This window comes from Ahaetulla prasina, chromosome 3 (assembly GCF_028640845.1).
Source record: "Ahaetulla prasina isolate Xishuangbanna chromosome 3, ASM2864084v1, whole genome shotgun sequence".
NCBI lineage: Eukaryota > Metazoa > Chordata > Lepidosauria > Squamata > Colubridae > Ahaetulla > Ahaetulla prasina.
The window spans coordinates 9493621-9507926 of record NC_080541.1 but is presented as its reverse complement, the minus strand read 5'-3'; the positions used below and the strand labels follow the sequence as shown (position 1 = coordinate 9507926).

The window sequence follows — 14306 nt, the reverse complement described above, 5'->3', positions numbered from 1 at the left end:
AATAATAATAACAGAGTTGGAAGGGACCTTGGAGGTCTTCTAATCCAACCCCCTGACCAGGCAGGAAACCCTACACCACTTCAGACAAATGGTTATCCAATATTTTCTTAAAAATGTCCAGTGTTGGAGCATTCACAACTTCTGCAGGCAAGATGTTCCACTTATTGATTGTTCTAACTGTCAGGAAATTTCTCCTTAGTTCTAAGTTGCTTCTCTCCTTGATTAGCTTCCACCCATTGCTTCTTGTTCTACCCTCAGGTGCTTTGGAGAATAGTTTGACTCCCTCTTCTTTGTGGCAACCCCTGAGATATTGGAACACTGCTATCATGTCTCCCCTAGTCCTTCTTTTCATTAAACTAGACATACCGAGTTCCTGCAACCGTTCTTCATACGTTTTAGCCTCCAGTTAAAGGAGGCTCCAGTTAGGACCATTTCTTGGTTCATGGTTTATTTACTTACTCTCACAAAGCCGTCTTCTCAGCTTCTCCCGTATCTTATCAATCGCGTTGTAATCAGAGACATGGAAGACGTGGGCCGATTTTGGCTCGGAAGCAATTTCATCCAGTTCTTCTTTAAGGGCTTCCCCGACACCCACCGCAAAAATCCGGATGCCGGCCTTATGCGCCGCCGTGGCAGGACTCAAGACATAATCCTGGCTCCTGCCGTCCGTCAGGAGGATCACAACTTTCTTGATGGCATTATCATTTGGCCTCCCGCCGGCCTGTGTGGAAAAGCTATAGCTATTGATGTACCGCAGGGCATCTCCAGTGTTCGTGTTCCCTCCGTAGTACTTGATGCCCTTTGCAGCTTCTTTGATCTCTTGCTGAGTCCCATAACTTCCAAGGTCAAACTCAGTGGTTGGATGATCGCTGTACCGGACGACCCCGACGCGGGTTTTGTCTGGTCCAATCTCAAAAGTGTCCACCAGGTGAGCTATCCATTGGCGGACCTTCTCAAAGTCTTCTTTGCCGACGCTGGAGGAAGTGTCCAGCAGAAAGATCAGGTCATAGTGAACGTTCTTACAACCTGCCAGGGAAACACGAGACACTCCTGAGACATGGCCGAGAAAGACAGCCAGGAGAAGGGCAACATTCATAGACATTTCTCTCCAACATAGCAAAGTCTACCTGAAGAAATGACTCAGCGGCTCTCTCTTTCTCCAAAGCATTGAACATGTTTCACCTGGCAGACCCTCCTGCTAAGTATTTCTTTAGAGGTTCTGTCTTTATGGCGGTGTCTAAAACTAGTTCCGAATCCAGCTTTTTTGCTGTGGTTTGCAAACTTTCTCTTCCCCCCACCTTCTCTCTCCCTTGCGGCTGCTGTTTTGGCTCAGCCTCCTTTTGTCTACTCTGTTTGCATGTCTATGAGGCAACTTAAAAAAAAAAGAAAAAGAAAGAAACTCCCAACAGACTATGCTCTGTTCTCCCGCCTTCCTTTCCCCTTTAATATGCCACAAGCTGAAAATGCCTGGGCATATCAGATTATCTGCCTTCGACCCAATCACGCTGTTTCCACAGTTCTAGATATTCTCTCTTAACCAGGGTTGTTATATTTTATTAATCATTAGTCTGGAGAACTGTTGTTGTTGGTTTTTTAAAACACCATTTGAAAGATTTCACAAAACAAGGTTAAAGACAAAACCTGGTCGGTGGGTGGGTGACTCACTGAGTGCAAAATATTCAGAATCGCTATTTTATCTGAAGAAGCATCTCTCTCCCTCTGGGTGTTTTACTCAATATGCGGTAGCTAAATAAGGGTTTACAAACGATGTCCTCAGAAGTACGTATTTCAACAAATAGACCATTAATTTAGCTGGGTGTGAATTCCATTTCTACTGGAATAGAGGCACCATGGCATCTGCCTTCCAAAAGCTTTTGTTTCATCTATACAATTTGGCAAAGTCTGAATGCTTTGGACCCCATTAATTCCTTTAAATTCCTGGGCATCTATCTCAGTGAAGATCTCACCTGGAAAATCAATACCACCCAGGTGGCCAGAAAGGCCCAACAGAGACTCCACTTCCTCAGAGTCTTGCAAAAAAAAAAAAAAAAAACACAACCAAAATGGAAATATTTTTCATTTATATCCAGAAATATTTCACAAGAAGAGTCCTCCACTCCTCTGCTCGCAACAAATCACCTTATGCCACCAGACTTGAAATGCTGGGCTTAGAAAATTTAGAACTACGCCGCTGCTTTCGGTATGACCTGAGCGTAGCTCATAAAATCATCTGCTGCAATGTCCTAGGAACCTGTCAAGGACTACTTCAGCTTCAACCACAACAATACACGAGCACACGATAGATACAAACTTAAGGTAAACTGCACCAAACTCGATTGCAGAAAATATGACTTCAGCAACAGAGTTGTTAATGCCTGGAATGCACTACCAGACTCTGTGGTCTCATCCTCAAACCCCCAAAATGTTAACCTTAGACTGGCTACTGTTGACCTCACCCCATTCCTAAGAGGTCTGTAAGGGGTGTGCACAAGTGTACCAGCGTGCCTACCATCCCTGCCCTAATGTTTTCTCTATTTGTTTCTATTTTATGTATCCAATCCATGCTTATATTTATATATATTATCTAATACGTACTCGACAAACAAACAAACAACTGATGACATCCTTTTACCAATCCACAATAGAAAGCATCGTCACTCAGTGCATTTATGGTGTGGTATGCTAGCTTGAGTGGGGACGTGGTGGCCCAGGGGCTAAAGGCATTGATCGAAAGGTCGGCAATTCAGCAGTTCAAATCCCTAGTGCCAACTCCCTGACCTCCGGACCTTCCGACGTGAGTTGAAGACGTTCTATTCCATCGTGCAGGACTGGCCTAATTGTTTTTAACGGGTTTTTTTTTTATTAGAGTTTTATAGTTTTGAGCCAAATTTAAATTAGTCTTTTAACTTTTGTTTTAATTTTTGTATCTGTTGTTTTATCCGGTTGTAAATCGCCCTGAATCCTTTGGGAGAAGGGCGGTATAGAAATTAAAACAATAAATAAATAAATAAAATAAATAAATAAATAGTGCCACGTAATTGGGTGAGCTCCCATGACTTGTCCCAGCTTCTGCCAACCTAGCAGTTCAAAAGCATGTAAAAAATGCAAGTAGAAAAAATAGGGACCACCTTTGGTGGGAAGGGAACAGCGTTCCGTGCGCCTTTGGCATTGAGTCATGCCAGCCACATGACCACGGAGACGTCTTCGGACAGTGTTGGCTCTTCGGCTTTGAAATGGAGATGAGCACCGCCCCCTAGAGTCAGGAACGGCTAGCACATATGTGCGAGAGGAACCTTTCCCTTTACCTTATGCTGGCTTGACAGCCGTGGGTAGAAAAACATTACAGAGGGTGGTGTGAGCACACCATAAAACATCGTGGGCTATCCCCTGATACCGGTAGATGACATCGCTAGGACTCACTGCCTTAGAAGAGTGAGGACAATCCTCGGGGACGACTCACACCCTGATCAGCAATTCTTTACTCTCCTACCATCGGGAAGGAGATATAGAAGCATAGGCAGCCACACAAAGAGGCTGAAGAACAGTTTTTATCCATGGGCTGTCAGACTCCTGAATGAAATATAACCACCACAACACAGTACGATGGACTTGCGGGGCCAGCACAACGTGCAATAAGTTCACATGGTGTGATAGGATTGGGTGTTTGTCAGCAGGATGCACCAGGAGAGGGATTTTCTGTTTTTCACTGTGAGTTGTATTGAGTTTGGGGTGTGTGTGTGTACACTAAGGGAGACTCAGCCGACCTCAGTACACATGTTGTACTCTGACAATAAAGGTTTGAATTGAACTGAATTTTATTTTATTTTATTTATTTTTATTTATTTATTTTGTCACATCATATAAAAAGATTATATAGTATATAAACACATATATGAGTAAATATTAAGAGGTATAAGCATATATATATATATATATATATATATATATATATATATATATATATATATATATATATATATATATATATATATATATATATATATATATATATATATATATAGGAAGAAGAAAAGAAAAACAATAGGACAGGAACGGTAGGCACGTTTGTGCGCTTATGCACGCCCCTTATGGTCCTCTTAGGAATGGGGTGAGGTCAATAGTAGAAAGTTTTTGGTTAAAGCTTTTAGGATTATGGGAAGAGACCACAGAGTCAGGTAAAGTATTCCAAGCACTGATGATTCTGTTACAGAAGTCATATTTTCTGCAATCTAGATTAAAGCGGTTAACATTAAGTTTAAATCTGTTGGTTGCTCTTGTATTGTTACAATTAAAGCTGAAGTAGTCTTTAACAGGAAGGACATTACCGTAGATGATTCTATGAGTTAAACTTAGGTCTTGTCGAAGGCGACAGAGTTCCAAGTTTTCTAGGCCTAGGATTTCAAGTCTGGTGGCATAAGGTATTTTGTTGTTTTCAGAGGAATGGAGAACTCTTCTTGTAAAATATTTCTGGACTCGCTCAATTGTATTGATGTCAGAGATGTGGTGAGGGTTCCAAACAGGCGAGCTGTATTCTAGAATTGGTCTAGCAAATGTTTTATACGCTCTGGTTAGTAGTGTAGTGTTTTTGGAAAATTGATCCAGAAAGCTGGTGTTTTCTGTCACAGTGCCTACCTTCTGGATCAGTGTCTCCCCATATAGTTTAATAACAGTCACAGAGTTGGAAGGGACCTTGGAGGTCATCTAGCCCAACCCCCTGCTCACGCAGGAGACTCGGGATTCGAACCGCCGAACTGCCGACCTTTCTGATCGACAAGCTCAGTGTTGTGGTGTTTATCCTGACCCTATTTAAGCAAACCTTTAAAACAGAGCTGAAGAAGCTTCTTGGATGAGAAGCGAAATGACTTCCCAAAAAAAACAATAATCAGAAAGTCCAGTTGCCTCTTGAAAAAGCACCTTTGAGACTTTAAAACATGGTTCTTCTAAGTCTTGTTTGGTGGATCCTGTCGTGTCCCACTCCTCCGCTGACGGCCGGGTCAGGGAAATCCGAATCAGGCTTGCCTCTGCAGCTCTGCCCAAAGTCCTAGCAAAGTCCTCAGAGCAGGCAGGAGACCAGTAAGTGACTTCAGCAAGATAAGTTCGACTTTTGCCTGACTCAGAGACTGCCAGAAAGTAGATCCTTTATATAGGTCATGGGGTGTGGCTCCATGACTCAGCACTCATTAAGGCCTGCCCCTCCCTTCCTTCTGTTGCCTCCGCCTATCCAATCTTCTGATGTGAGGATTACTCCAATCAGCTGTTGTTGGGAGTAAACCCTCCTCAGGCTCACCTGCTGTGGAGGAGGGGGAGGGGTCTAACTGCTCCGTTTGCCTGGGCATGGAGTCAGGGCTGGGGCAGGGAGATGCTCCTTCTTCTGCAGTTTGTCTGGGCATGGAGCCAGGACTGGGGCTGGGAGGCATACATTCCTCCGTGTTCGGGAGCAGATAAGAAGGCCCCGGCTGCTCTGAGGGCGGGCAAGACACAACAGATCCTGGTAGGAAAGTTGCTTCTGAAGTACAGATGGTCCTCAACTTACAACCGTTTGCTTAGTGACCATTCAAAGTCACAACAGCACTGAAAACAAAAGTGACCTGTGTCAATTTTTCACATTTACAACTAATGTAGCTTCCCTACGGCCGGATATGATCAAAATTTGGACGCTTGGCAACTGACTCATATTTATGATGGTTGCAATACCCTGGGATCACGTGATCACTTTTTGTGACCTTCTGACAAGCAAAGTCAATGGAGAAGCCAGATTCACTGAGCAACTGTTGTATTAACGAAACGACGGAGTGATTCACTTAGCAACTGTTGGGTTTGAGAAATGAGGGGGCAGGAGACAGGTTATCTGTGACAACAGCTCTTTACTTTACTGTAAAGTAACTGAAACAGGGGAACAGTCCTCCTTATATACCGTTCAGGCTGAGGCACCGGCCAATCATCAACGTGCATTTTCCCTCCAAAAGTTCCCTCCAAAATTCAAATACGTAACAGCAATGGTGGCAAGAAAAATTGTACAATGCGGCAAAACTCACTGAACAACTATTTTGCTTAGCAGTGGAAATTCTGCGCTCAGTTCTGCGCTCACAATACTAGACAACACAGTATCAACAGTAGAAACCTTCAAATTTCTAGGTTATATCATATCGCAAGATCTCAAATGGACAGCTAACATCAAAAACATCATTAAAAAAGGACAACAAAGAATGTTCTTTCTGCGCCAACTCAGAAAGCTCAAACTGCCCAAGGAGCTGCTGATTCAGTTCTACAGAGGAATTATTGAGTCTGTCATTTGCACCTCTATAACTGTCTGGTTCAGTTCTGCAACCCAACAAGAAAAACACAGACTTCAGAGGATAATTAGAACTGCAGAAAAAATAATTGCTACCAACCTGCCTTCCATTGAGGACCTGTATACTGCACGAATCAAGAAGAGGGCCGTGAAAATATTTACAGACCCCTCGCATCCTGGACATAAACTGTTTCAACTCCTACCCTCAAAACGACGCTATAGAGCACTGCACACCAGAACAACTAGACACAAGAACAGTTTCTTTCCAAATGCCATCACTCTGCTAAACAAATAATTCCATCAACACTGTCAAACTATTTACTGAATCTGCACTACTATTAATCTTTTCATAGTTCCCATCACCAATCTCTTTCCATTTAGGACTGTATGACTATAACTTGTTGCTGGCAATCCTTATGATTTATATTGATATATTGACCATCAATTGTGTTGTAAATGTTGTACCTTGATGAACGTATCTTTTCTTTTATGTACACTGAGAGCATATGCACCAAGACAAATTCCTTGTGTGTCCAATCACACTTGGCCAATAAAAATTCTATTCTATTCTATTCTATAAATTGAGACTACCTATATAGCTGGGTGTTCTTTTCCGGGATATCTCTTTCATGAGCTCTTTGTATTCTCCTACTTTATTTGTCGTTGTTTTCTACTGCCCAAATTTCAGGCAGTCCATTTAAATAAATAAATAGCAGGATGAATGTTTGTCACATCTGAAGTCTTGCTAGAGATGACTGAGATTGGACATACCCTTTATATGAATCAGTAATTTAGCTCCAAGATTAAAATGAACTAATACCACTCTATAAAGCCTTAGTAAGATCACAGCTAGAGTACTGCATCCAGTTTTGGTCACCACACTATAAAAAAGATGTTGAGACTCTAGAAAAAGTGCAGAAAAGAGCAACCAGCATGATTAGGGGACCGGAGGCTAAAACATATGAAGAACAGTTACAGGAACTGGGTGTCAGGATTCCAAGGAACACCCCCAACAAAATAAAGCTCTGAGGCTTGAGGTTCCTCAAAGCTCCAATTTATTAGAGATGTCATGTTGGCACAGCTGGGAAAACCCGAAACTGAAAGCTTCCAGGATTTTCACACCCAGTTGACAGTTCACAGCCCTGCCCCACATCCACAAGTTCATCACATTGTCCAATCAACTCTTCAAACTCAATTGGATACAGTCTTCAGGAAGTCTACCTCAGACAGGCAAATGTCCTTGAATATGGAATGCTATTATGACTAACTTTCTACCGCTCCAACCACAACCCCCTCCCAACTTCCCCAGCTAAAATATGTGGCAGTTAAGAAGCAAAAAGAAAATTGCCTTCCAAAACTGACACTGGGCATGGCTAGTCTAGTGAGGTGAAGGACCAGGGGAGACATGATAGCAGTCTTCCAATATTTGAGGGGCTGCTACATAGAGGAGGGGTCAAGCTATTTTCTAAAGCACCCAAAGGCCAAACAAAGAATAATAAATGGAAACTGACCAATGAGAGATTCAACTTAGAAATAAGGGGAAATTTTCTGACACTGAGAACAATCAACCAATGAAACAGAAGTTGCCTTCAGAAGTTGATAGAAGTCTTCCAATATTTGAGGGGCTGCCACAGAGAGGAGGAAGGGGTCAAGCTATTTTTCAAAGTACCTGAAGGCCAGACAAGGAACAATGGATGGAAATTGACCAAGAAGAGATTCAACCTGGAAATAAGGAGAAATTTTCTGATAGTGAGAACAATCAACCAGTGGAACAGAAGTTGCCTTTGGCAGTTGTGGGAGCTTCATCACTTGAGACTTTCAAGAAGAGATTTGACTGCCATTTGTCAGAAATTTTGTAGGATCTCTTGCTTGGGCAGGGGGTAGGTTGGACTAGATGACCTACAAGGTCCCTTCCAACTCTGTTAATCTATAATTTTATTCATTCCAAAAATGCTTCAACAATTGCAGGGTTGTGTAGCTAGTATGTGAGAGCTACAACGGTATTTGCATGCATACTTCTCCAAGCAAGTCTTGTCATGTTCAGTAGAGTTCAGCTAGGATATTCATGTGAAAGTCCTTGATGAAGCTCTCACTTTGAGCAAGAGTTTCTAGAAGAATTTGGCAAGCTGCAGAATGGATCTGAAAACAATTTGACCCAATCATCTTTTCAAAACAACCCTTTGAACTGCATCACTGAAAGAATCTGATCTGCCAAATGTAATCCATCAAATCAATTTGGATATTTTTTCTTTCTTTCAAACATTGGTGTTTTAGTATGATTTAACAAAGAGGCCAACCTGAGCTTCTTTGTTAAATCTCACACAGTATGGGGCTGGACTAGAAGATCTCCAAGGTCCCTTCTAAATCTGGTCCTCTGTATTCAACAATGTTTTCAAAAGTGGCCCATTGAAGTAGGAAGTTATTCTCCATTTTAAAGCAGCAGAGACGCTGTTTCACTTTGTTCCGATAAATGGAATTGATGACAAATGAAATGAAATGCTCCATGGCTTAGGGCCTGGGTGTAATGTATCTTTAAGGGTTTTGGAGGGAAAATAGAGCGGGAAATAGCACGTTGCTAATTGGCTGATAGCCTCCAGCTGAACTGTATATAAGGAGGGGTTTTTACCGTTTGCGGTTGCTGGGTTCACCATATAGTAAAGAGCTGTTGTTACTCATCTGGTCTCCTGCCTCGTTATTGCCCGAATCTAACACTGGCGACGAAGGTGGGATCTCGAGGCAAAAGAGCACCAGGAACGAACCCAGCAAAATAAGGGCGGTTAGCAACGATGTCCAGCTATACACCGCCAGCGCCATTCGACCCAGCCAAAGAAAAATGGGGGTCATACATGGCTCGCAGTGTTTCCTCGAAGCCAACGAGCTCAAGGAGTCTCGGACAACAGGAAGCAGGCGTACTTCCTGAGTCACTGCGGTCCCGAGGTTTTCGACACCGCTGAATCGCTTGAGCCAACGCCGTACAGGCGGTACCGTGGCAAACTCTGCAGACTGTTTTGAAAGCCCACTATGCACCAACGCCTTCCAAGTTCGCTCAACGGTTCGAATTAAGGCAGCGCATGCAGCAAGAGGGCGAGTCCATCAGTGTGTACATGGCAGCACTGAGGAAAGCCGCGAACCATTGTGAGTACCGAGACTTGGAAGGCGCGTTGCTCGACCAACTAATTTGCGGGTCAGGGACATCCGTTTGCGGCGGCGGCTGCTGTCATAAGGGTTTACAAACGATGTCCTCAGAAGTACGTATTTCAACAAATAGACCATTAATTTAGCTGGGTGTGAATTCCATTTCTACTGGAATAGAGGCACCATGGCATCTGCCTTCCAAAAGCTTTTGTTTCATCTATACAATTTGGCAAAGTCTGAATGCTTTGGACCCCATAAATGCCTTTAAATTCCTGGGCATCTATCTCAGTGAAGATCTCACCTGGAAAATCAATACCACCCAGGTGGCCAGAAAGGCCCAACAGAGACTCCACTTCCTCAGAGTCTTGCAAAAAAAAAAAAAAAACCCAAAAAAACAAAACAAAATGGAAATATTTTTCATTTATATCCAGAAATATTTCACAAGAAGAGTCCTCCACTCCTCCGCTCGCAACAAATCACCTTATGCCGCCAGACTTGAAATGCTGGGCTTAGAAAATTTAGAACTACGCCGCTGCTTTCGATATGACCTGAGCGTAGCTCATAAAATCATCTACTGCAGTGTCCTAGGAACCTGTCAAGGACTACTTCGGCTTCAACCGCAACAATACACGAGCACATAATAGATACAAACTTAAGGTAAACTGCACCAAACTCGATTGCAGAAAATATGACTTCAGCAACAGAGTGGTTAATGCTTGGAATGCTCTACCTGACTTTGTGGTTTCATCCGCAAACCCCCAAAATGTTAACCTTAGACTGGCTACTGTTGACCTCACCCCATTCCTAAGAGGTCTGTAAAGGGCATGCATAAGTGTACCAGCGTGCCTACCGTCCCTGCCCTAATGTTGTTTCTATTTTATGTATCCAATCCATGCTTATATTTATATATATTATCTAATACGTACTCGACAAACAAACAAACAAACAAACAAACAACTGATGACCTCCTTTTACCAATCCACACTAGAAAGCATCCTCACTCAGTGCATTTATGGTGTGGTATGCTAGCTTGAGTGGGGATGTGGTGGCCCAGGGGCTAAAGGCATTGATCGAAAGGTCGGCAATTCAGCAGTTCGAATCCCTAGTGCCAACTCCCTGACCTCCGGACCTTCCGACGTGAGTTGAAGACGTTCTATTCCATCGTGCAGGACTGGCCTAATTGTTTTTAACGGGTTTTTTTTATTAGAGTTTTACAGTTTTCAGCCAAATTTAAATTAGTCTTTTAACTTTTGTTTTAATTTTTGTATCTGTTGTTTTATCCGGCTGTAAATCGCCCTGAGTCCTTTGGGAGAAGGGCGGTATAGAAATTAAAACAATAAATAAATAAATAAAATAAATAAATAGTGCCACGTAATTGGGTGAGCTCCCATGACTTGTCCCAGCTTCTGCCAACCTAGCAGTTCAAAAGCACGTAAAAAATGCAAGAAGAAAAAATAGGGACCACCTTTGGTGGGAAGGGAACAGCGTTCCGTGCGCCTTTGGCATTGAGTCATGCCAGCCACATGACCATGGAGACGTCTTCGGACAGTGTTGGCTCTTCGGCTTTGAAATGGAGATGAGCACCGCCCCCTAGAGTCGGGAACGGCTAGCACATATGTGCGAGGGGAACCTTTCCCTTTACCTTATGCTGGCTTGACAGCCGTGGATAGAAAAACATTACAGAGGGTGGTGTGAGCACACCATAAAACATCGTGGGCTATCCCCTGATACCGGTAGATGACATCGCTAGGACTCACTGCCTTAGAAGAGTGAGGACAATCCTCGGGGACGACTCACACCCTGGTCAGCAATTCTTTACTCTCCTACCATCGGGAAGGAGATATAGAAGCATAGGCAGCCACACAAAGAGGCTGAAGAACAGTTTTTATCTATGGGCTGTCAGACTCCTGAATGAAATATAACCACCACAACACAGTACGATGGACTTGCGGGGCCAGCACAACGTGCAATAAGTTCACATGGTGTGATAGGATTGGGTGTTTGTCAGCAGGATGCACCAGGAGAGGGATTTTCTGTTTTTCACTGTGAGTTGTATTGAGTTTGAGGTGTGTGTGTGTACACTAAGGGAGACTCAGCCGACCTCAGTACACATGTTGTACTCTGACAATAAAGGTTTGAATTGAACTGAATTGAATTTTATTTTATTTATTTTTATTTATTTATTTTGTCACAACATCATATAAAAAAGATTATATAGTATATAAACACATATATGAGTAAATATTAGGAGGTATAAGCATATATATATATATATATAGGAAGAAGAAAAGAAAAACAATAGGACAGGAACGGTAGGCACGTTTGTGCGCTTATGCACGCCCCTTATGGACCTCTTAGGAATGGGGTGAGGTCAATAGTAGAAAGTTTTTGGTTAAAGCTTTTAGGATTATGGGAAGAGACCACAGAGTCAGGTAAAGTATTCCAAGCACTGATGATTCTGTTACAGAAGTCATATTTTCTGCAATCAAGATTGGAACGGTTCACATTAAGCTTAAATCTATTGGTTGCTCTTGTATTATTGCAATTAAAGCTGAAGTAGTCATTAACAGGAAGGACATTACAATAGATGATTCTGTGAGTTAAACTTAGGTCTTGTCGAAGGCGACGGAGTTCCAGGTTTTCTAAGCCTAGGATTTCAAGTCTGGTGGATAAGGTATTTTGTTGTGTTCAGAGGATTGGAGAACTCATCTTGTAAAAAATTTCTGGACTCGCTCAATTGTATTGATGTCAGAGATGTGGTGAGGGTTCCAAACAGGCGAGCTGTATTCTAGAATTGGTCTAGCAAATGTTTTATACGCTCTGGTTAGTAGTGTAGTGTTTTTGGAAAATTGATCCAGAAAGCTGGTGTTTTCTGTCACAGTGCCTACCTTCTGGATCAGTGTCTCCCCATATAGTTTAATAACAGTCACAGAGTTGGAAGGGACCTTGGAGGTCATCTAGCCCAACCCCCTGCTCACACAGGAGACTCGGGATTCGAACCGCCGAACTGCCGACCTTTCTGATCGACAAGCTCGGTGTCGTGGTTATTTATATATATTAACAAACCTTTAAAACAGAGCTGAAGAAGCTTCTTGGATGAGAAGCGAAATGACTTCCCAAAAACAATAATCAGAAAGTCCAGTTGCCTCTTGAAAAGCACCTTTGAGACTTTAAACATGGTTCTTCTAAGTCTTGTTTGGTGGATCCTGTCGTGTCCCACTCCTCCGCTGACGGCCGGGTCAGGGAAATCCGAATCAGGCTTGCCTCTGCAGCTCTGCCCAAAGTCCTAGCAAAGTCCTCAGAGCAGGCAGGAGACCAGTAAGTGACTTCAGCAAGATAAGTTCGACTTTGCCTGACACAGAGACTGCCAGAAAGTAGATATAGGTCATGGGTGTGGCTCCATGACTCAGCACTCATTAAGGCCTGCCTCCTTCCTTCTGTTGCCTCCGCCTATCCAATCTTCTGATGTGAGGATTACTCCAATCAGCTGTTGTTAGAGTAAACCTCCTCAGGCTCACCTGCTGTGGAGGAGGGGGAGGGGTCTAACTGCTCCGTTTGCCTGGGCATGGAGTCAGGGCTGGGGCAGGGAGATGCTCCTTCTTCTGCAGTTTGTCTGGGCATGGAGCCAGGACTGGGGCTGGGAGGCATACATTCCTCCGTGTTCGGGAGCAGATAAGAAGGCCCCGGCTGCTCTGAGGGCGGGCAAGACACAACAGATCCTGGTAGGAAAGTTGCTTCTGAAGTACAGATGGTCCTCAACTTACAACCATTTGCTTAGTGACCATTCAAAGTCACAACAGCACTGAAAACAAAAGTGACCTGTGTCAATTTTTCACATTTACAACTAATGTAGCTTCCCTACGGCTGGATATGATCAAAATTTGGACGCTTGGCAACTGACTCATATTTATGATGGTTGCAATACCCTGGGATCAAGTGATCACTTTTTGTGACCTTCTGACAAGCAAAGTCAATGGAGAAGTCAGATTCACTGAGCAACTGTTGTATTAACTAAACGACGGAGTGATTCACTTAGCAACTGTTGGGTTTGAGAAATGAGGGGGCAGGAGACAGGTTATCTGTGACAACAGCTCTTTACTTTACTGTAAAGTAACTGAAACAGGGGAACAGTCCTCCTTATATACCATTCAGGCTGAGGCACCGGCCAATCATCAACGTGCATTTTCCCTCCAAAAGTTCCCTCCAAAATTCAAATACGTAACAGCAATGGTGGCAAGAAAAATTGTACAATGCGGCAAAACTCACTGAACAACTATTTTGCTTAGCAGTGGAAATTCTGCGCTCAGTTCTGCGCTCACAATACTAGACAACACAGTATCAACAGTAGAAACCTTCAAATTTCTAGGTTATATCATATCGCAAGATCTCAAATGGACAGCTAACATCAAAAACATCATTAAAAAAGGACAGCAAAGAATGTTCTTTCTGCCAACTCAGAAAGCTCAAACTGCCCAAGGAGCTGCTGATTCAGTTCTACAGAGGAATTATTGAGTCTGTCATTTGCACCTCTATAACTGTCTGGTCCAGTCACTTCCAAGGAGGTGGCTCGGCTTACAAGGACATTACATTAAGGACTGTAATGGGTTGGGTGCAAGAGGATGGCCGCTGCGGGGTGAGCGTTTTAGGAATTTGTAAAAAGCGGGGAATTGTCGGTGCAAGGGGGTGTCTGCTCTGGGGGATAGAGTGGTGGTCCCAGAGAAATTATGGAAAAGTTCTGGAACTTCTGCACGAAGGCCATCCTGGGATCGTGAGAATGAAGGGTTTAGCCAGGAGCTATGTGTGGTGGCCCTTGATGGACATGGAGATTAGCGATAGGGTTGGGAAATGCCAAGCATGCCAGGAATCCAGACCACTACCA

The 14306-nt window shown here is 43.3% G+C and overlaps 1 protein-coding gene across 1 annotated transcript in view; it reads right to left on the bottom strand.

Annotated features, from left to right (window-relative positions):
- The window catches only part of COL22A1 (collagen type XXII alpha 1 chain), a 316045-nt gene that overhangs the window by 241099 nt on the left and 60640 nt on the right, over window positions 1–14306 (bottom strand). The window contains exon 3 of the mRNA XM_058177405.1: window positions 460–1026. Within this exon, the coding sequence (XP_058033388.1) occupies window positions 460–1026 (567 nt within the window). The remainder of the gene's footprint in view (window positions 1–459; window positions 1027–14306) is intronic.